Source organism: Haemaphysalis longicornis, unplaced genomic scaffold (genome assembly GCF_048455015.1).
Source record: "Haemaphysalis longicornis isolate Haplotype H1 unplaced genomic scaffold, Haemaphysalis longicornis Haplotype H1 scaffold_9, whole genome shotgun sequence".
Classification (NCBI taxonomy): domain Eukaryota; kingdom Metazoa; phylum Arthropoda; class Arachnida; order Ixodida; family Ixodidae; genus Haemaphysalis; species Haemaphysalis longicornis.
The window spans coordinates 54,823,933-54,846,826 of NW_027526460.1; the positions used below are offsets into that span (position 1 = coordinate 54,823,933).

The window sequence follows — 22,894 nt, forward strand, 5'->3', positions numbered from 1 at the left end:
GGGATCTGTAGTTGTTATTTGATTATACGCGTAGTAAGTAGAACTGTCAATTCCTCCTATGGCGCCCACGAACCTGAAGATTCCGAACTGACGAGTCTGTGGTCTTATTACAGTTGGTGATATCGCTCCAGCGAAATTACATCTATGCACGAGAACGCGTGCGTGTCGGAAATGCAAGCTAGTGTCCTAGTATCCTTGACTTGAACAATGGCCTTTGAAACTCAGAACTCGTTGTGTTCAATAGCTACATAAGAATAAATGAGGACGGGACAAGCTTTGGGGTACATAAAATTCCAGGACACATACAAGAAAAACAACTTCACGGATTTCTTTTGCAAATCTTATTGTGTTTATTTTTTATTGCAGAGTCATCAGAAGAAGTCGGAATACGCTGCAGGCGTCCCACGCTACACGGCACTCAGCAACTCCTGAAAAAAGAAAGCAATAAAAGGTCCGTAAACAACGAGCAGTGTGGGAATACACAGACATAGATTTTACTACCTTTGTTCAAGAAAAAAATGACGGAAATTTGTTGGTTCAGAGTGCTACTTCAGTAGCACTGAGTTAATTTGTGGTTTAACACACCGAAGCTACGCATGGTCTACGAGATGTGCTGTAGTGAAGGTCTCTAGATTAATCTTGACCGCCGGGGAATAGTCCGGCCTCGAATTATTTTAAAGCAAAGCTTTACTACTTTCGTCCAGCGATTTCGCGGAGGATGCCAAGGTGACCTTTTGACTGGAGACGCACCCCTGGTGACACCCCCCTCGAAACGCATCGTGTGATTCGCCAAGCCCGCTTTCGGCGCTGCGCACAAGGTCTCGTTTTCAGTCGTTCTGCACATATGAGTGGCGGCCGCCGCCGTGGTAACGGCCGATCAGCTGATCGGCAGCCGACCACCCCTGCAGCCTTCCACGCATGCTCCGCTGGCTCGTCTCGGGCTACGTGACTCGTCTCGCGCCTGGCGAAAAAGAACGGCGCGTTTGCCGGGCCTCCTCCTGTGAGCGTTGCACGGGACCGAACGGCTTTGAGCCGCGGTCGGCAATACAGCTACACCAAAGGTTAACCAAGCGAAACCAAGACTCAACCAAACTAAGCCAAGCTTTTGCTTTGCATATAAAAGGTTAGCTGAGCTAAGCCGCAGCTATTTTTTCCCATACGTGTCCATGCATAAATGTGGACTGGGTAATTCGAACTGTGAAACACGGTTGATGATCGGTGTAGACAGGACAACAAAGAAGATACCACACAGGACTGGCGTTAAAGTTTTTAGTCCTATGTGGTCACGCCAGCGCTACTCCTGTGACGTCTCATCTTTGTTGTACCGTCTATACCGCGCTACTTAACCATATTCTTCAATTATTGCACAGTGATAGATTACTTACGTGTAGTAGACTGAGTGCACTTTCTTGCAATGAAAGTAACGAAGGAATAATAGCCCCTAGAACTAGGCCAGCTAACATTGAGATATACACGCACAGCTTTGATGGGCACGAATTAAGCACAGTGAAGTCCGAATATACTTGGTACATCGCTGTAGTGTTTGTGTAAACAAGAAGTCTTCTAACATGTTACAAGCAATGTATTGCAAAATCGATGTTTTAATTACATACATTTTCAGGCGTCTACAATTTATAAAACAAAGTCATCAACAATGTCGTTCTAGTAGAAATAGCGGCTAACCTTGGGTGTTGGTGCGTGTGGCCATGGTATCCTTCCCGCATCACTGGCTTCACGAGCGGCTGGATGAAGATGAGCCGGAGCTAAGGGAGTAAAAAGTTGGTTTGGGGTATTAATTTATTTATCTTCAGCAATAATAATTAAAACTTTGTCAACAAAACTGAGGGGGTGGCTATTTAATTAAGAACAAGGCTTGCTATTTCTCCGAGTGGTTGGGCTGAGAAAGAAGCTCATCACCAGAATCAAGCTATACAAATGTAGGTAAAAGTCCCAAGAGAAGAAACCTTTTTGCAAAACTTTGTTTTAAAGTGTGTTTATTGCTACATTACTAACGGGGGAAACGCTTGAACCGGGCGGATGGCAAGAACACGCTGACGGCCGGAGTATACTGCAAGGAACAAGTCTGAAAATACTGACTAGGGCTAGAAACTGCACTTTGCATTTACAGAAAGAGGAAGACAAACTGGAACTTTAATACTAGTTGCAAGATGATTAGTTTTTTTTTAACGGAGAACATTTGGCTATAAGCATATTCATAAGGTCTAGCTGTGCTACTGCATCTGGCCAATCAAAGCATGCTAAAAATTTCGGCGCCAGGTTTTCTAGATATCATAAATGGCTGGAAAAAAAAAGGTACCCATTATTTCCAGACGTAAATATCTCAGTTTAGCTAGAATACAGGCCTAGGATAAAGTGGAAGTCAATCACAATGTTTTTTGTATTCTCGCGTAGATGGTAGCAAAAGCGGGAAACCTTCCTCTGTTGGTGGGGTCAATCATAGCACACCATCACAGAGGTCACCCAAGACGGCGGGGACGAGGCGCGTTGGTCCCTTGTTATGTGTTGGGTATGTCAGCTATTTTCCAGCTGCTGTCAAGTGTCCCTGCTGCCTGGTCTTCCTGCTTAGGCACCTCACTAAGTAAATACCCCTGTCTATATCCCATCAGCTCTCAAGTTACGTCGCCGTTTCTTGAGGCGTTAGAATATATAATCTCCGCTTTTTACAGGGTACAAACAGAAAAAGGTGCAAACAACAAGGTTTTTTTTTGCATATGTTGTATTTTAATCTTAAGTGCACTATACTCGAGATACGTAAGCTTGTATTTAAAAAATATCGTGTCTGTCTGCTACCGTTTAGCTATTCAGTCACGTAGGTCTACCTTGAAGTCATACATAATGTGATAACCGAGATCTTTGGACCGGTTTGCGTTCCAAAGCGTCACATACTAAACAAACACCGCTAGGCAGGTTTTCTCTCTTCCCAAGTTTCAGGAAAACGTCGATAAAAGGCCCTAAGATTCTTACCGCGCACCGCTGGCGCCGGAAGAGCGCGCTCCAACGCCCTGGGGCTGCTGCTGCAGGCTGCTTGATCCGAAGCTGTTGCTGCTTCCAAATCCGTAGCCACCAACAACGGGACTGCCATAGCCATAGAAGCCGTATCCAGTTCCGTATCCAGGGTAGAATCCTACTACGTATGGGTTTTGGTAGTATCCGGAGCCGTATCCATTGCCCCAATAGCCGCCACCGTTTCCTCCCAAGTTGCCAATGGACCAGACGCTAGGGTAGCCTTGGAAACCTTGGTATGCTGGCCATGAACCACCATAAACAGAGGCGCCAGAGGGTCCGGCGTTCCAACCTCCAAGAGCGCCACCTGGGCTTACTCCAGCTCCGACACCTGCTCCTGCTGGCCTTGCGCCTGCTCCCGCAGAGCCACTTGCTCCACCTGACAGACTAGGAAGGCCTTGTCCGGGTCTGCTTGCAGGGTGGCCCCCAAAGCTGCTTCCAAAGGCGCCTCCGAAGCTACTACCACTTACAAGTCCGGAGCCGTGAGCGCCTGCACCGGGGAATCCAAGGCTAGCACCTGGGCTTACGCCAAGCCCAGCGTTGGGGAATCCACTTGGACCACTGCTTCCAAATACCGCTCCACCGGAGCTGCCAAGGGGGAATCCTGCCCCAAGTCCTCCCGCTGAGGGGCCGCTGGATAGCCCCGAGCCAAGCGATAATCCTCCGCCCAACGACGCGCTACCACCTGGAGCTGATTCTGTCTTAGATGCAGCATTGGTCAGCGATGCTGCAAAAAAAAAAAAAGTTTGGAGGTGGTTGTTTTTTCCCCTGCATTTGTGAAAGTGCTCGCTTTTGCTCACAATCTTCGCAAATGACTTAAGAAAAGGGTAAAAAATTACGATTAATGTTCAGCGGCATGAAAAAATACTAGGAAATAGAAATTAGAAGACATATTTATTTATATTGGTTTTGTGGTAAACACACCGCACTTACGTTCCCGACAGTGCTTTATCTAGAGCCTATTTTTCCACCCAAGAATTTGCTAATATTGCCCGCAGTGCAAGTATTTTTTACACTAATTTTCTAGTAACTATGTTATTGTTAGGTCTAGGTTGACGTTTGTTATGCTCAAGCTTGAACGCCTAAATCTTCCTGACAATAGTTGAAAGCTCGCCCAATAAGCGCTCTTTTATATAACTGAAAAATAAAGTTACACTGCCCGATATTGATTGCAATTTCAGCGTTGCAGAACAGATTTTTGTTCCTTTCGTTAATCAACACTCGTGGAGGAGGAGATGCAAACTTTATCTGGGCCAGACTATACTAGTATTTTCCAATACCAACACTGGAATGATTTTTTAAGGGCAGAGCACTTTAGGCGCTCGCCTTGTCGTCGTAGCTCGCTCGGTAGACCCAAGTAGAGCAACAGGGCGTCCCGTGGTAACGCTGTCGTTCGCGACGTACCTCAGAGGCTTCGAAAGGCAAGCGGTTTAAATAGTCATGAGCGTTCGAAACACGTGAACCACTGGTGCTTATCCTACACCTCCCCGTTGTTTCGCAAGGAAAGCTATAGGTATATTTGAGGCAAAATATACGTAACTAACCGGCAGCGCCCGCGTTCATTTAGTTAGGAACACCCGTAGGGTTGGTTTTTACGATAGTAAGCGAAAAAAGTGGTCCCACAAAAAAAATGGCGCGTTCGAAATGGCGCACAAAGGCTTTACCCGCAAGAAGAAAATGGCGCGTTTGAAATGCTGCTGAAAGGCTCCAGCCGCGCAAGAAAATAATGGCACGGTCGAATGATGGAAAAAGACTCCATCGTACGAAATTAAAGCAAGCACAAAAAGAACAGAACTCCCGCTGGCACAGTTTCAGGCAGGGAGCGCGCGAGCACTGCGAACGCGGGAAGTTTGAATTGCCTGGAGTGGTAACAATGAGCGGATAACGGTGCTACAGTCCATTACGGCGAATCACTGCTCTGCACTTCCGACCGCTTCCACATTGAGTGGAACGGCTTTAATTTTTTTTTTCTGCAGTCCGTCCCTCCGTGGCTTGTTCTCGTTCGTTGTTGCTAACGGGTTCAGAACCCACTCTATTTGAAGAGTACACAGAAAGAAAATGGACGAATCAACAGTGTCGTAAAAGATCTGCGCAGTCTGATACACAATCTGCGCAACTAAGCTGTGAACCGAAAGGATTGCACACTCAGGAACACACCGGGACTGTCAGTCAGGTTTGCTTAGGAGCGAAGGAGTAACTCTGGGCGAAGTGCTTTTAAGTTCAAACAATAGAGTTTGTTTTATATAGTTTGTAATAGCTGATTCAAACACAACTGCGAGGCGTTTAGTTCACTAGAAGATCTGTTATAGCGGCGAGAACGACCTAAACCTATGAATGACCTATACGACGAAAGAAAAAAAAATGTCCTCACGATAGATAAATTCGAAGACGTGTTGATGAAGCCTGCCGCAATCAAACTGGCTTAAGATAGCTCGATTGTTGCATACATTGATAGAGATATGCTTCTGGCTCTAGAAATTCTCTAATACATGATAAGCATAGTACTTACAAATATAACATACATGTTACACGAAAAATAGAAAATACAAAGATAAGTAAAGTAGGTTGAATCAATTGGAAAGAAAAAATACGCTCCTTAAACTTTCTTTCGTCTGGGGTGTAACTGACCCTTTGATCTCATACTGCAATATTCACGGCTTCGATAATTTAAAATGGAATCGTAAACTTCAGCCGGTAATTTGGACTCAAGAATGAAACAATAAAGGTAACCAACTACTCACTTAACTCTCCCGAAAGTGTCAATGAAAATTTTAATAACTGGATATCCTTAAGTACGAAGGCTTCCATGCCACTCATTCAGTAAGCGCTGCCCTGTTTATGACTATAAAATCTCGACAAAGCACTTGCACCGGCTGGGATTCAAAGTAATACCTACAACTTCATAGTATTATCCGCACAGCCGGAGGAGCCAGCTTTCTTGCCATACAGCATGCCTTAATGTTTGATCGGAATAAATGAAACCGTCAGATTTTGTAGCAAAAATAATTCTTAAGACAAACAAACCATTTTATCGTTACTGTTTCCTTTCTTAAGCTAGAATTTTATTTCGTATGAAAATATGTGGAAAGGCCTTTACTTTTTACACTAGAAGTAAAGCAAAACGAAATGCTGAGCTAAGCATCTCACCTGCGGCCAAAACGGTGATGGCGAAGAAGGGGTTCATGGCTCCGCTGGTCTGCCTGTTGTTTCTTCTCCGATGACAACTGCAGAAGTGCGGTTTCTAACTGCGTGTGCGCGCATTTATACTCTTTTCGTCTCTACAACATCATAAAGAGAAACACGCTGTGCATTTTAGTTCTTTTTGCTACAAGCTTTCCGATTGTTCCCGCCGTCCAAAAAAAAATAGATACGGACAGAAAAAAAGCTTGCATAGTTTGCACCAAAACTCCTGCTCTTAGCATTTAAAATAAGAGAAAGGGTCGATCAGTTTTTATTTGTGTTTTGTTGCTCTTTCTGTTAAAACGAGTGACGTTGCTTCGGATGGAAAGTTCTCTTGTTCCAAGAATGGCATTATGCGTTTCAGAGACAAAAGAGTTCAAAAAGTAGACCCCTGGAATTTTTGTTCTTGTTGTAGTTCAAGATCTATTTTTATTTGCATTTATCAAAGATCCTCAAAATTCGCCCTGTCGTCAACAGCCTGAGCCTTCTTCCCTAGTCATTCTAAAAAAACTGACCCCGGAGGATGGAGGTTGACACTAAGAAAGGGAGGCGGCTTTCGCGAAATAAAAAAAGCTGAAGAGAACCAAGCAAGAAAAAAATATCAAGGTAAAGCAAAAAAAACATACAACCTTAGCACCATTTTTGATTATCGCAAAATAAACTGCAGCTTTGGTTAATTGCGCCCTGTTTACATCTGCAGAGACCGTATTTCTGATGGAGGGGAAGTATAAAAATGCCAGCATGTACAACATTTCAGCACGCATTAAAAATCCAAAACGCTCAATTTTCCTGCGATCATTCACGGCACCATGGTTCATTGACGCTTTGGGCTCACTAAACATTGATTTTTTCCTTAATCAAGGCCCAGGTCCATGATTAAGGAAAACTCCATGTGTAGCGTGTCGAGAGCGTCTGTGACAAAGCTCCGGATGAAATGGACATCTTCACCGACGCAGCAATGGACGGCAGAACCTTAGGCGTGCGCACAGGGGGGGCAGGGGGGGCGGCCGCCCCCCCCTAATCATCTGAAAGGGGGCGCCAAATTGGCCCATATTTTGCCAATGTAACACATTAAAGTAAAAATTTCTGCTCAGAAATATTTTGTATGTGTTGCAATTCCATCGCATTGAAATAAAAATTAGATAACCATCCCTCTTTGCACTGCGTTCGGACCGCTAGCCCTTCAGTGGGAAGAGGTCGGGAGTTGCTGGAAAGCGGGAAGGGGGGGGGGGGGGGCGGGGGGGGGGGGGGGAGGGCGCCGCGGTAAGACTTTGCCCCCCCTAATCGAGAACTCTGCGCACGCCTATGGGCAGAACAGCAGCGATTGACTGGACCTGCTTTTAAATCCCCAGCTTAATCTCTCGCAACATCCCAAACACATACAGTCTTACTGATGAGGTCGAGCTTTTCGGAATCCTCGGGTACATTCAGACCACACCAAGTGCGACCTCATTTATCACCACCAACAAGTTCCGCGTCATCACTGACTCCCATGTCACTCTACGGGAACTGAACAGGACCTTCTCCTCCGATTCTACGGCCACCAACATTCTTAACAAAATCAGACACTTCATACACGAAGCGTTCAAGATACACCTGGTCTGCACTCCTGCACACACACATGGAGTGGACGCAAACCAGTCGACGTCTAATGCTGCCGGGGAGTGCTTACACAATCCTCACATGGTTCCCGCGTCCATACGGGAGCAACCTGACCCACAACAGGCATGCGAACTGGACTGGCAGCGAAAATGCCTTCGAATTTACACCCTTAGCCAGCAACGGCTTGCCGATATCTCGTCACCTGGCTTTCTTGCTCCTCTGCAATCCCTGCTAAGAGAAGGAGAAATTTTCGCCAATAAAGTCTACGCTGAGTCGGCCTATATTTCAGACGTCATGTCCAAATGGACAACGCTCAGGCACCCTGCTAGTCTTCGGTGCCCCTACTGCGGCAGCAACAATACACCGAACCTTTTCCCCCTCATCTTAGAATGTTCAGCTTAGTCGACTGACCGCGACAAGCTCCTCACAACGCAAGTACAACCGACGACTTCTGAAGAACACGTCAAAAATGGCAGAGACAACCCCCAAATGTTACAGCAAATTACAGAATTCGGTCTAAAAACAGGTCTCTATAAAGTAGTATGATGGGGGATCGTCACCCCCTCTCTAGATGACCCTTCAAGCACACCCTTTGTGGCTCCCGAACGGCTCATTTTGGATACCAGGATGATCGTCGTATCATAGTGTACTCGCCACTAGTTCGAGTGTGCGTATAGTACCCCTATGGGCGTAACCAGACATGGCGTGCTAAGTGAACGTTCACAGTGCAGTGAAAATATTTATATGAACCATCTTCCCTTATCCTTTTTTTCTATATCCCACAACCTGGCCTACTTGCCTCACCCTAATAAATTCATCCATTCCATTCATTAATCATGTAGCGCCATGCTGTAAGTACTCCGAAGTGCAATGGCTCAGCCATTCCGCCATCAATTGCACGATGAGATTGACTAATGCAATAATCATAATGGAACATGCACCTTAACTAATTGAATAAACGCAATAGAAGACGAGTCAGGTGCCTATGATGAGGTTAGAACCAGCCCTGGGGGGGTAAGACAATAGCAGCTGGTCTTTCTGAACGAAAGCCGCTAAAAGAAGTTGAAGAATGGACCTTCCAACTAAGCAAGTTAATAAGAACTGTATTGAGCAAAAAAGAAAACAAGCAAGTAAACATGACTGAGTTCCTAGAATGTGGTACGCATATCCTACTCGTCATTGATCAATACACAGCGTGTGTATGTAGGTTCAGGGCAGTTTTCTTTCTACAAACTCGATTATGTACTTTACAGGCCTATCTAGTAACGATAGGTTATATCCACGTTGTTACGTAGCTACGTCAGAGTATACAAACAGCGAAGGATTAGTTTCGCATGCTAGACTTCACAACAGCTCGTGAGGCTTGGTACAAAATCATGCAGTGGCATGAGCCGCAGAGAGCAGAGAGAGAGTGCCCTAGGTCGACCCCAACACTACCCAATTGTTTAATATTTATACCTTGAACATGTATGGAAACCTCAAAGCCTGTAGGGAAAAAATCCCCCCCCCCCCCTAATAAGCTCGGAAAAGCCGCAATGCATATGGTAAGCTCCACCTGACAAAGCTCTTGTTTTATCCTGACTTTGATCATACGATTTATCTGGGAACGTTTTCCTTTTGTGAGAAACAACACATTGTGGATGCCAGCTTCCTTAAGCCACCGGATCGAAGAATTTGGCACGGTCGTTTAGTCTCTGCGACACAAAGCTCTCCGCTATTGTTACTACAATCGAACACTGATATATCGAACGCCAAGGGGATCGCGAAATAGCCCGATATATCGGTAGTTCGAAATATAAAATATGCCCATCTGAAGCTTATCTGGATACTCCGCACATCACTGAGAGCTTTTAGAAGTCGCGACAAGCGGTACCTTACCGATTTGTTCCTCACATCACGGAAAATTGGAACCAGAGTGCAATGACCACGGTACTTTATTTAACAAGAAAAAGGTCTGTGAGGTTCGCTTGCTTCTACTGTGTCATAAAGTTCACCAGACTGTCTTCAAGCTTACTAAATAAGAAAATCCGGCCTTGCACACTGTGTCATGACAGTGGTGAATATGAACACTGACGGTAGGTGCGCTGCAGTACGCGGCTGGGACCATTGTTAGTGCTGCTAGTAGGGTCCGCTTCTTCGGCATCGGTGATGACCGCCACAGCCTGCACATCGTCGTCGGCACTTACGAATTTTTGTGCCATTGTCTTACTCGGAATGAGGCATGGGATGCTGACAGCTCTTAAAATTCACTCCCAAGGAATTCAGCGCCGTCGTCTTCGGTATCAGAATACGCCTCGTCTGGAGCCGCCTCGTCTGGAGCCGCGCAACAAAGCCGCTTTGTACACAAGCACCGGAACGGCCGGGCCGTGGCCGCACTGCCTCCGCCTTTGCGTTAGGTTTGATGCGCAGTATTGCGCTCAAATATGCTGCGAAAAATGCAGACGACATCGTTGCACCGGCCTGTATCCGTCGAATAATTTCGGCTTTCGTCACTAAACCCAACTTCTTCTGTTTTTCCGTGACCTAGGCTCCGAAACGTATGCCGCGGGCAAAAAAAAAAAAAAAACATGCACCATGCCACATCGGTCCCCCTGCGCGAGCCTCCACTGATAACCGCTCAAGCGCGCAGAAAAATTCCAGGCAGCGAGCGCTTCCTGTCGGTTTCACTAGAATTTCCTTTCGCACCCAATCACTCCCCTTGTTCTCGCTGCCATGCAGCTGGCCCCCATGCTAGCCTGCAAGCAGGTGTTGAAGGCCATCGAAGCGACGCGGCGACGCCTCCTTCTCACCGAGTGCGGCAGCACCCGCAAGAAGGGATCATCTTCGTCACGTCTACATCATTAGGCACTTGCGGCTCAGTGTTCTATACATCGAATGTGTACGTGATCGAGAGTTTACAGCGCTATACTTTTTCATGGTATTTCCAAGGGGATGTTCATACTGTTTGATATATACAATAATTTGATATATCACTGTTCGAATGTACAACTAAAGAAAAGAATCGCCTGGTGGATGGTCAACTTTACAAGTGCAGCCGTCTCACTTCGGTTTGGGTATGCCCTCTGGATACTATATTTCTTACTGGTAGTACTTCCATACATCAATAGCTGATTTTTTTTTTTTTTTTGTGGAGGGGGGGGGGGGAGATTTGGTGACGCGTTTTTATGACATTTTCGTGTTTTTTTTAAGGCAAAAGCCTTAGATATTTATGTTTCCTAGAACGCGTGACATACAGAAAAGCGTACAGAAAATAGGTGCAAAAGAAAATCAGAGACCGACTCGCGGAGCACGCGCCGGAAAAGGAAAGCAGCAGCGCCTGGGAAGAATTCCGAAGACGGGCGTCTGGTATCTTTCGCCCGAGTGGCCTCAGAGGTTCGTTCCACATGGCTGTGAGTGACGATGCACCAGCGGCCACTTGCGCGGAAGGCCGAGAAAGTACGCCATGGCGGAAGAGGCTAGAGCAGCTAGAAAAGCGGCACGTGGCAACCGCTGTCGGAAGGAAGCGACTTCGGATGAAGTTGCGGCTGCGCCCGAGGAGAGCGACATGTAACTTCCACAAAAAAATTGAACAGCAGACCAACACAAGGTGCAATAAGACTTTCACGTGTAATGTTCAGGGACATAAGCCTATATTATCGCCTTCAGAGGCAGACCCTGCCCCTCCTCATCCTGACCTACCCAGGGAACAACAGACGGCTTTAGGGCGCATACAATGCGGCGACTTCCCACATCAGACACGTCTTCACTTAATGCACCCGAACCGATACGACGCTCAACGTAAATTTTGTTGAGAAGTAGGAACACTCCGCCACATAATCGGGGTGTTCGAGTTTATCCCTGAGCACCCTCCTCTCTTCCCGTCAACTACCCAACAAGAGCAATGGGATATCACGCTGTCCAGTTCCTCTCTTCCTACCCAGCTCCAGTTGGCGGACAGAGCGCGGGCGACGCGGACTGCATATGGGCTCCAGTGAAGAAGGAACCACTCCCGTGGGCCGCACTTTGGTCCGTTCAGAAATCTGAATAATAGTATTTTCTCCTACTTTACATTCACATTCATAGAAAGTTCGAAGTATCCTCCGTATTTTTTTTTTTTTTTTGAGTTGCTCCAGTCTTTTTGCGCAAGTGTTATATATATTTGGAGTGCTGATTCATTAGAGTTTTAGCTAACCGTTTTCGACGTCCCCTCCGCTATCGGCAGCACGGTCAGCGCAAACGGAGCCAATGCCGTACGCGGCCAAGCGGGCCACGCATGCGCAATGGCGCTCGCGCTTGCTATCGGAGCGGAGCGGACCGTGAAAAAAGGTCAGCTAAAACTCGCTATTTTGTCGACTCGCAGTGCTGGAAACGTTTTCTTCTTCATAATATTTCTGATAACAATGTGTGCATTCGAAACACATGGCACTATACGCGCACACACAAAATACGCCCGTTGGCTTTGTCAGTTTCACATCATTTCGACGCTAGTCTCAGCCAGTGAACCCGAGTGCTAGTGCGTGGTGGCATCAGGCTAAAGATCATGCCCCTGGGCTTTACGTTGCTGAAGTTCTGTCGTGGAAATAGTAGTATACAAAAATATTTTATCGTCTCGATAAATTAGCTGCATTTGCAGTATCAATAGAATTAATTGATTGAATGTTTTCATTCAGTGAGGATGCTCGTAGCTTAAGGGCGGATAGAGATCAGGAGTAGAGTTAGTTGGGTGACCCGTTTTCTTGTATTCAGTCACGGATGCCATTTTGGGTGTTTGCCAGGCTCGCGTCAAACTGCTTTATAACGAGCGCTTTTTATCACGTAGCGACCTATTTTCTCAAGCGGATATAGTTCGATATGCTCTATTCGGAGCTGAGCAGTCGGGTAGTAGTGTTTTGCAGTTCTGTAATGAGGCGACCCTACCCCTAATGAAGCATGTGCATTGACACATTAAATTATAGGAATCCGGTACTACTCGTGCCCTGCTGAAGGTTCCCTTGTGTGCCAATGTAGAGGACGTGGCATCACTGTAGGTTTCCTTATGCCGTCTGGGGTATAGGCTGCGTTTGCATGTCTCATTAGTAATCACCTGTCCATGCAGGCGCGCTCAAGTCGCTACATGCGTGCTCGAGTTTCACGTTTTTCGCGTTGCCGTGGTGCCGCTTGAAGGGACACTAAAGAAAACATACAAGTTGCCCCACCTCGTCACATAGGTAACAGATCGCATGATGTCACACAGAGAAATTATAGATCCTTACAGTTTGGAAAGTCGAAAGTATCCCACCGCGCACCGCAGTCTTACTAAAACGAACTCAGTAGTCGGCACCATAGAGGCAGTTACAGGCCATTGAGTTTCATACTAATATAAAGTAGAGGGAAATCTGGCGCCACTAGACAGATTTAGTTGGGCGCGCGCTCCGGACGAGCGTACGCCCCGGCGGGGCGGCTCGCGACTGCGCATGCGCAGTACGCTACGTAAACGCCCCGGCGATGCGGTGCTACGCACGCAACGGCTGGGAGCGTATGCTCCGGGGCGCTTGCGGGGCGTTGCGGACCTGCTGGGAGGCCCCTTGCTTTCAAAATGGCTGCTGCCTCGGCGATGTCGGCGGCCGGTCGTGGCAGGAGGTTCCCCGACTGAAAACGCGGACCGTCGCGTGTTTTTCTCGTTACGCGACAACGTTTCAGTTCCGAAAGGCATGCAGACCAGAAATGAGCGACCAGGGACAACCTGGATGGCTCCCGAAGCGGGCGGCGGTGTTGTGTCGCGGCGGTGCAATGCGTGCAGTGTTGGTGCAGATCGGCGGCCTCCATTTAGGGAATTCAAGAATTTTCGCCTGCGCCGTCGTCGCGCCCTCGGGTGCGAGCCGAGGACGTTGCGCTACCGTGTGAAACGTGAAGGATTTGTAGTTGGACTCCACGAATAAGAGGAAGTGAGTAATAGGAACTCATCGTGTATCTTATTGAGTTGCTACACCCGGGTGAAGTGTATCTCTAAACCGCCGTGCCAGCCTACCCGCTGTTTCATTTTGCGCGTTACATTAGCGTCGCATGCCATGCTCAGTTGTATTTGTCGCATGGTCCTGCCATATTTCAGAGCTGAATAAAGTGAGTATCCCGAGCACTGCGTGTTGCTTCAAAACTTCGGCGTCGCGCGGTTGAGCAAAACAATCGCGACGGGTGTATCATAGAGGGTATTTTTTATCGTACTTGCAAGATTTTTACAATCGAAACCAGCGTGAACGCATTGAAAAAAAAAAAAAAAAAAGAAACGCCGTCCAGCTACAGTTTGCCTTGGTTAGCCACGTAAAAAAGTTAAATTTGGGTACTTCGCGTTGGGTTCAACAGGTCGCGCCGCAAGGTTAAATTTGGGTACCTCGCGTTGGGTTCAACAGGTGGCGTCACAAGCGTTAGCGCACGCTACGAAAAACGCTGTACTAAAACTATCCATGGGCGCGTCGCGACGAGCGTACGCTCCGCTTTACGCCCAGCAATACGCTAACGCCCGGAACGCCCAACTAAATCTGTCTACTGTCTAGGGGAGCCGCGCTTCAGCGTGCGTTCCGTCATGTACCGGGCAGGCACGTTCCACTTGTCCGTGGCATGGCTCATGAACAGGCTGAAAAGTTGTCTCTGGCTGCTAAAATGCTAATCGGATTTGTTTTGTTATTATAAAATTCAAGCTCCAGAAAGATGTATTTGTCAAACATTATTTAAAAGCTTCATGCAAGATGAACATAAAAACAATGTTACCCGTTTTTATTGATTTTGGCTTCAAGACAAAAAAGAAACCATGTGGCTAACCAAGCCAAGGAGGCGAGGAACGTCGCTAGCTGCAATGACACCGCCCACGGCGGCCCGCGAATGCAGCGCCAGATTTCCCTCTAGTATATATTAGTATGAAACTCTATGTTACAGACGAGCACGTTTCGAAACCCGGTTGCACTCAGTCGCTGCTACCCCGACATATACTCGTGAGATTGTAAGGTATGCGCTGGTCGGGAGGACCTCTGCCACGTGTTATGGTGGTGCCCTGCAATACAGAACCAAAATGGCACAGCACAAATGGCTGCGGCTTCGCTCAGCTAACCTTGGATATGCAAAGCACAGGCTGGGCTTAATCTGGTTGAGTCTTGGTTTCGCTTGGTTAACCTTTGATGCAGCTGCATTACCGACCACGTCTCAAAGCCGTTTGGTTCCGTGCGACGCTTGCAGGAGGAGGTCCGGCGAACGCGGCGTTCATTTACCGCGAACGCACCGTCCCTCTTCGCCTGGCAAGAGACGAGTCACGTTGCCCGAGATGACCCAGCGCAGCATGCATGGCAGACTCCGAAGGTGGTCGGCTGCCTCGGCCGCAGGGGCGGCGGCGACCGCTGCTCGTTCTGCGCAGAACGACTGAAAAGGTGGCTTTGTGCGGAGGGCCGGCCGCGGGCCCGGCGAATCACGTGATGCGCTTCGAGGGGTGTGTCGCCGGGGGGTGTGTCTCCAGTCACAAGGTCACCTTGCCATCCTCCGCGAAATCGCTGGACGAACGTAGTAATGCTTTGCTTTAAAAGCTAGGAGCAAGTCGGTTAATGTAATGAATATGGAGCAAGGGAGATTCGCTTTGGTCAGCCCTGACCCGGAAGTGGAAGTTAGGGTCGTCCGGTTGGCCGAGGCCGCCGCCAGAATCCAAGTATTTCTGGCCGACGACTGAGGAAGGGGAGAGGAAGACAATTAATAGACGCCGCCTTCTTTTCTGTCCCTTTCCTTTTTAATCGCATCATAGGAATAACAAACGTTACCAGTACTAGGGCTTTAAACTGATAGATTAGATCACCGAGAACACGAATATACCACTCCCTCGCGTAGCTTTTCTAAAATAAGGTAGGAAATGGCGAAAACGAGAATCCAGGCGTCGCTGCCACTCCCCATACCGCACAACTTGCACAGGAAATTATTAAAATTGCATGACAAATATTTTACCAATAGGCCTTCCAAAATTATAAAAGCTTAACTGGAAGTTTTTGTAGTGTCACGTTTGAACTTCGAAGAAAAAAAAGAAAGCTTGAAACAAGAATGGGTATCCATCCCGCTCTGGGAAAGTGCATGTCCAGCGAAGCTGTTGCAAACCACTACAAATGATGGTTGTGGAGGGTATGAAATGATTTTTCTCGTCTCGGTGGTCTTGCCGCTTGCGCTCAACTTTTTTGGGTGGCAAATGCTGGGTCCTGTCTAGCCTGACTCATGCGCTCAAGCATGCGCTCAGGCATGCGCTCAAGCTTGAGCTCAAGCATGCGCTCGCGACAAGGTTGCATAGTGGAATACAGGGGATGCATGATTGACTTCGCTGTGCTTGCTACGTGGAAATGGTTCGAAGGGAGAGGCGCGGGAAGCGACTACCATGTACTACGCCCGCTGAAGCCGCACTTACCCAGTCTTAAGACTCAATGGTTAGAAAAGCCTGTTACAGTCAGCCAGAATGGTGAAAAGGATGCCAGGAGAACCGTCTGGTATACGGGCTGGAAGCGTTCCCTGGCTCTCGAGACGCCCGAGATTCCTGCGCCCTAAGAACATTCGCCCCATTCCCTGGCTGCGCCACTGAGTTGCACGTGAACCACAAATATCGTAATTAGTTTTTCAGTGTCATCGTATAAAAGGAGGTTTGAATTTTCGAGGAAAGGGAAGGTCACAATCTGTCATATAATAAACGCTGTTTGATGCGAAAACCATGAGTACTGTGACGCTACTGGCGGCGTGATTGCATCATTTCTTTGGGCAGGGGAGTGCGAAACGATTAAAATACGGTCCCGCTTTTGATCGAGCACACGGCATAAAAGTAGAAAAGAAAAAGAATACCCGGCGCTACCTCGGTACCCCGCGATCGCAAGCCTGAGGGATAGACACAGAGAGATATTATTGAAGGATACTAGAGACCACTTATTGTCGCGGGCGCGAACTGTGCCAGGTAGTCCTGCCCCGTCACCCCTTATTTTATCGCATTGGAACATCCGAAGCGCCAAAGCAACACCAGCCCAATGAGAAAGCGTATTAATTTATGCTTGTTGCCTTATACTAAACCAATATTCCTTTAGGGCGTTTTCCCCACAATGCTCCAGCATGGCCAGGTGAAGTGGCCTAATGTGCAAATTCGGCGAATGACCTGGCCGAGCATTTAATTTGAGTGAAAGAGGGTATCTGCCCCGGTATGCCACACTGCGCAATGCAAAATGCCTTGCATGCCTTGCGTGTTGTCCCTGCGCACACGCAGTTTTTTTGTCATATCATATGGGTTTCGTCATTGGCCGAATGTTTCACACTAGGCTACTTCGATTGGTCCTTCTGCAGCATTGTGGTCACGACGCCCGACAGGGACTTCTTACCTTCGTTACTGATACTATATACGGAGTCGGATATGATTCAATAATTGTGGTTCCATATATAGAGATTGGCCCTTGGAAGGCGACTGGGAAGGCTGCAGCTCAGGCGTCTCTTCCTCTGGCACAGTCTTCTCCGGCGCTGTAGAACTGGCGGGTGAAATAGGAGGTGGCGTCCAGGTTATCTGCTGTTTGGTGTCCATTGCTACTGCCCACCTTAGTCCACATTTGACGCAATACCCCTATCTTGCTTCGTTGTATCCCAAGTTGTTTGCCTAGGCAGAGAAGCTGCTTCCTCCAATCATCTCAACTGAAAAAGAAAAACAATGGCAATTCCTCGGCTTCCAGGCAATCAAGGAATTCGTTATTATCCGACCGCTGTGGTCTAGTAAATTCATGGGCAAAACCTACAGGAGCGCTTCAGTGTTCTCGTACCTACGTGAATACTCCAAATGTGCTTAGAAATTGTGGGGTGCTGTTGTATTTTCTCAAAGACGATAGTTTGTGCGGTGATCGTCGAAGCGGTGCGCGTGCGGGATGCTTGTGGTGGGCTGTAATTGTTGGCATAGTTCATTGCTGCATTTGACCTAATATAAGTGATACGCCTGTGCTGGAAGCGTCAGGTTTGGCTACGTCCGAGAGATTTCTTTGGGTTGTTTTAGTCATTAGTCAAGGCGTTTGTTAATATATTTGATATCCAGCTTTTTTTTTTTTTGCTGCACAGTGAAAATATAAAATTGATTTTATGGGAGCTCCGGCAACTTTGCTACAAAGCGTTAGTTGATGACGCCTGCAACTCCACTATGGCGTGGGATTTATTGGAGTTTGTAACCGACTCTGCTGGTATGCGGGCGTGGATCGGCTGGTCTCCCATTACTGCCCTTCAGAAAATTTGGTGATGTGGAGGAGGCGTGAAGGCAAATATTACAATTGCTCAATTCAGGATGATTAAAATAATGATAGATCTGCGTTTTACTGTAATATTCCACTTTTTAAAATTATATTACAAATGCACCGTAATCGTCCCAACTTGCCTTAGTAACTTACAATTAAGCGTAGTAAGTGCGCAAACTATAATAGTTATACTTGCGTTACTTAGTCGAATCCATTAACCTAGCTTAGCGCATAAACGTTGATTGACAGAAAAAGGTACTAGAAATAATTTTGAATAGGAGCAAATGTGAGTGCAGATTCAGTACAAGTCACGACCGGCCGGGGTGCGAGCACAAGTGAGTGCAGATGCATGCGAGTGAGTACAGGTTGAGTATGAGTACAAGTACATATGAGTTGAGTACGAGTGAGCACACATTGAGCATGAGTTATCGTGAGGAATAATGAGTTTGGGCACGCGTGATTGCGATTACAAATGAGTATATGGTGTGTGAGCACGAGTGACCTTAGTATAGACGATCTGATTGAGTGCAAGTTTTAGTAAGTATAGCGCGAAGGGAAAAGATGTGATTGAGTTTGAATGATTCCTTTCTGTTTTTCGGACGTATGGCAGTCATAATACTTGTAGATTGCGTAGCTCCGTTAAGGTACCAGTTCGTGATGAGAAGAACTTTGGTCTTGCTTTTCGACCCAGATTGTAGCGCCTGTTGTAGGGTGCCGAGCAACTTAAAGGGTTTCTCTGTAGGCCATTTTACTTTTGCAGCACAGGCGCTCAAACACTTACATTTAAACTACCGTCTGTTACACAAAAACAAACAACCTTTTCTAGATTATTAAAAATGTGTTCGCAAAACTGGAATAGTCGTACAGACTTCGAAAGCGAAAAGCTCGGGCGTTTAATGTTGTTTCTATATTACGGAAAAGATTCTGTAGCAAAATGTACTGAGAAAAAGCATCTTCGCTTGTTCGTTATATGCGTTTTCTTCCTCCTCAATGGCATCATACTTCTCCGTGGTAGTAGGGGATGTTATATGGACAAGACGTGCAGCCAGGGAAACATTCATGGAGGGGATCACAAAGACCACTGCGCCGGTCCTCAGTTCCTTGTGACAGAGGTGTCCGTAGATACGAGGATGAAGTCTCCATATGCCTTGTCTAAGTGCTCTAGTGTGAGCCACCTCACTTCGGCTGCTCAAAGTAATGCAAGGGATAGCTAGTGCACACTTCGATGTTTCCAAAGACCAAAGAGGTTGCGGAGGCTGCCCTTCCTTCCGATGCTGGCGGTAAATGACGCTCAGAGGGCTCAGTTCCACATGTACGCGCGGTTTCACCCTTAAGAGTAGACGTCTGAGTAATGCGCTACCGGCATCAGACTCTCCGAGACGGACGAGCGGCGGAAGCAGGCAGCCTCTTTGACTCCATCAGGAGGGTGGGCAAACAGTGCGTCTCTTTCGAAACCTTGTTATAATACTGCCTTGGTAACTATGAGGGAGATCTTCGGTGCCTTTATGTGCAATACTTCCGGGCGAACATACTGAAACTCTGAAAGAGAAAGTAAGGGAAACTGGCAAAGTGCATGTCTCATGATGGGCGCCTAGTGGAACCGAAGCATGGATGTCAAGTGTCTCTGACTGTGAGTTTCAGGAACTTTTTGAAGAGGTTTAAGCGTGGCAGCTAAAATAAGAAGACTGATTCCGCCTCCGATCATTAGAATAACCTTCGTCTTGAATACCCAAAAGCAACACCGAGAAGCCTCACGCGAATATCCCAGAGGATTACAACTTAAATCCCTGCGACTGCAGCGCGCTGCCTTTTTAAAGGACTCCATACCACCAATACATCCGTCGAACGGAGTTGTCATAGGCAGTACATGCCAACGCTCTTCGTGACTCGTCCCGCAATTAAGTGAAGACGGCCTTAGTGTGAGCTTCCAGCGGCTCCCATCACACGTATAAGCGTGCTAAGATACGCATCAGCTGGGAAGTTCCCCGCAAACCACGTTTATCCACTCGCATGTGTGGGGCTAAGAGAGCGGCGTGCTTTAAAGCAACCCTATCGATCATATCAAGTGCCTGTAGCTTCCACGTAACGAATCTTGTCTGGCAAAACGAATTTAGAAGGGCAGCAAGTTTTTGGTTGTTATTGTAGCAATCGTGTTAAACGCTTTACCCTGCCTCATCGCCACTGTTTTTAATCTGTGTTGTTCGGCGGGAAGTCCGACAAAATTATACACAATCCAGTTCATGGGACGAGGCGCTCAGTTTTGTTGGAAGGTCTTCGAAATAGACACACCCCAGTGTCTCCCCACGTGCCTCTGGAGGACATCATTTACTCGAACACATTCGGCGAGATATCACGCACATATTCGTCTAGTCTTTTTATGTCATAAGCCTTTGTGGCTCTTGGTTACTTACTAATGATAGGTTGAGGTGCTGCTCAGTCATGGGAACGGCCGGAACACCTTGCAAGGTTAGATTGACATGTTGACCAACAGCGAGCAAGCGCACACACACGTACCGGCACACATGCACACACACACTCTTTCCCTCCCTCACAATATCTATCTATCTATCTATCTATCTATCTATCTATCTATCTATCTATCTATCTATCTATCTATCTATCTATCTATCTATCTATCTATCTATCTATCTATCTATCTATCTATCTATCTATCTATCTATCTATCTATCTATCTATCTATCTATCTATCTATCTATCTATCTATCTATCTATCTATCTAGCTATCTATCTATCTATCTATCCAGAAATAAGAGTTGGCAGTCAAGAAAACCTCGGAAAGCAAAGGGGGGAATGCGGTAGGTCATAGAAACAGATAAAAAAATTTTTGAGTCAGAAAGAAAGTGGTGAAAAAATGCCCGCCGGGTGGGATCCGAACCCACGACCTCCAGAATACCGGTCTGGTGCCATAACCACTACGCTACCGGCGGGGCGACTTTCCCCTCCACTTTTGGGGGTATTTATATTAAGGTATTTTTGTTTCCTGCGCTTGGGGGTGGTAGCCAGCGCCACTCGGACTACTCGGGGTGAAGGAGACCTTCTTTTTAACCCCCGAGCCATGACTCGAGTGTCTACGACATGTCAAGAGTGGTCGACCAGCGTTGAACCCTCTTAAGCTTCCTATGGCACCAAGACTGCCAGAACAGAGGCCCTCGCTATGCATGTAGTGAATCAGAATGGGAAATGAGGGGCTCGTTGAAAATAAGACCGAAATAAGAGTTGGCAGTCAAGAAAACCTCGATAAGCAAAGGGGAGGATGTGGTTGGTTATTGAAACAGATAAAGAATTTGGAAAGCAAGAAAGTGGAGAAAAAATGCCCGCCAGGTGGGAACCGAACCCACGACCTCCAAATACCGGTCTGGTGCGATAACCACTACGCTACCGGCGGGGGGAATTTCCCCTCCACTTTCCCCTCCCCTATCTATCTATCTATCTATCTATCTATCTATCTATCTATCTATCTATCTATCTATCTATCTATCTATCTATCTATCTATCTATCTATCTATCTATCTATCTATCTATCTATCTATCTATCTATCTATCTATCTATCTATCTATCTAATATAATCTAATTTAATCTAATCTAATCTCCCTTTTCGTACGACTTTTTGTCCTCACTTAAAACGCGTTACAGTTCCTCCGGCATGCGTGCCCTACAGAACCAGAACAATTATGCTCAAACCCTCTTGTCTATTGACCCCACCCCTCGAAGTAAGCGATCACCAGCATTGTTTCCTACCAGACCACACATACGTGGGCAGATCGATCGGCGATTCGCCGGAGGTGCTGCAAGCATGGAAACAGAACTTTGTTACATAGTTGTATATTGCCGAAATGGGCATTCTTCCCAAGAAGGGTATAGCTACTGTTTTTAAAGACGTTAGTTTCTGCTACCCAAACACGACCTTTTTGTTCTGCCTTTCCGTCACTGCTACCTTCTGCTTGCCTCCCAGCCGCTGACAAACCAGGTCAGACTGCGTGAGCTTCTACAATGTGCCTCCCCCTCTGTACTGGCCAGAACTTCGTAACAGCAGTACTCCGCAGACCTCCGGCACATTACGCTTCGCTCCACGTTCATTTCCACGAAACTGACACCAACTTTGAAGTGCAGAGTACTTTATAGGCTCGCATTGTCATCGTAGGTCGCTAACGGTCGTTGCGACTACCGGAATCAGGCGGAGCAGCAAGATAACGGACCCAAGTAGAGCCTTCTGTATCGTCGTCAGAGAGTCACCCTGGGGCTTTGAAAAGCACACGGTTTAAAAAGTCATAACCGTGCGAACCTCGTGAACCACTGCCGCTTGTCATACATCTCCTTGTTGTTTAGCGCATATAAAACTGCAGGTGTGTTTCAGGCTAAATCTGTGTATAACACTGGCAGCCCCCGCGTTTATTTAGTTAGGAACGCTAGTTGGGTTGGTTTTTGCGATATAAGCGAAAAGAGCCGCCGCGCAAGGAAAAAAGGACCCATCTCTCCGCGAGGGGGACTCGAGTAAATGCGTCGCATAGGGGGGTGGGTGTATTGCGTTAACGTGTAGTGTGTGGGGAGTTGGTGGTAGTGAATGCGTTGTATCAGCAGCTTCTTGACGTAGTTTGAATGAGTCAAGGATATAAGGCGCGTTCGTAGCCTTTCATTCTGTGTCGGTTTTGTGGCGCAGTGGGAAGAGCACCATGTACCTCGCGTTCCGCCCACAGGTAGTGAATACGTTGTATCAGCAGCTTCTTGACGTAGTTTGAATGAGTCAAGGATATAAGGCGCGTTCGTAGCCTTCCATTCTGTGTCGGCTTTGTGGCGCAGTGGGTAGTGTGCCATGTACCTTGCGTTCCGCCCGCAGGGTCGTGGGATC

At 47.2% G+C, this 22,894-nt stretch overlaps 1 protein-coding gene across 1 annotated transcript; it reads right to left on the reverse strand.

The window, feature by feature from the left end:
• Nucleotides 1-326: 326 nt before the first annotated feature.
• On the reverse strand, nucleotides 327-6,320 carry LOC144153755 (uncharacterized). Its single transcript, XM_077685457.1, has 4 exons — nucleotides 6,172-6,320; nucleotides 2,986-3,751; nucleotides 1,684-1,763; nucleotides 327-428 (listed from the first exon to the last, which is right to left on the reverse strand). Exons 1-3 carry the CDS (start codon nucleotides 6,206-6,208, stop codon nucleotides 1,733-1,735), a joined length of 834 nt encoding a protein of 277 aa, XP_077541583.1. The 5' UTR covers nucleotides 6,209-6,320; the 3' UTR covers nucleotides 327-428; nucleotides 1,684-1,732.
• Between the last annotated feature and the right edge of the window lie 16,574 nt (nucleotides 6,321-22,894).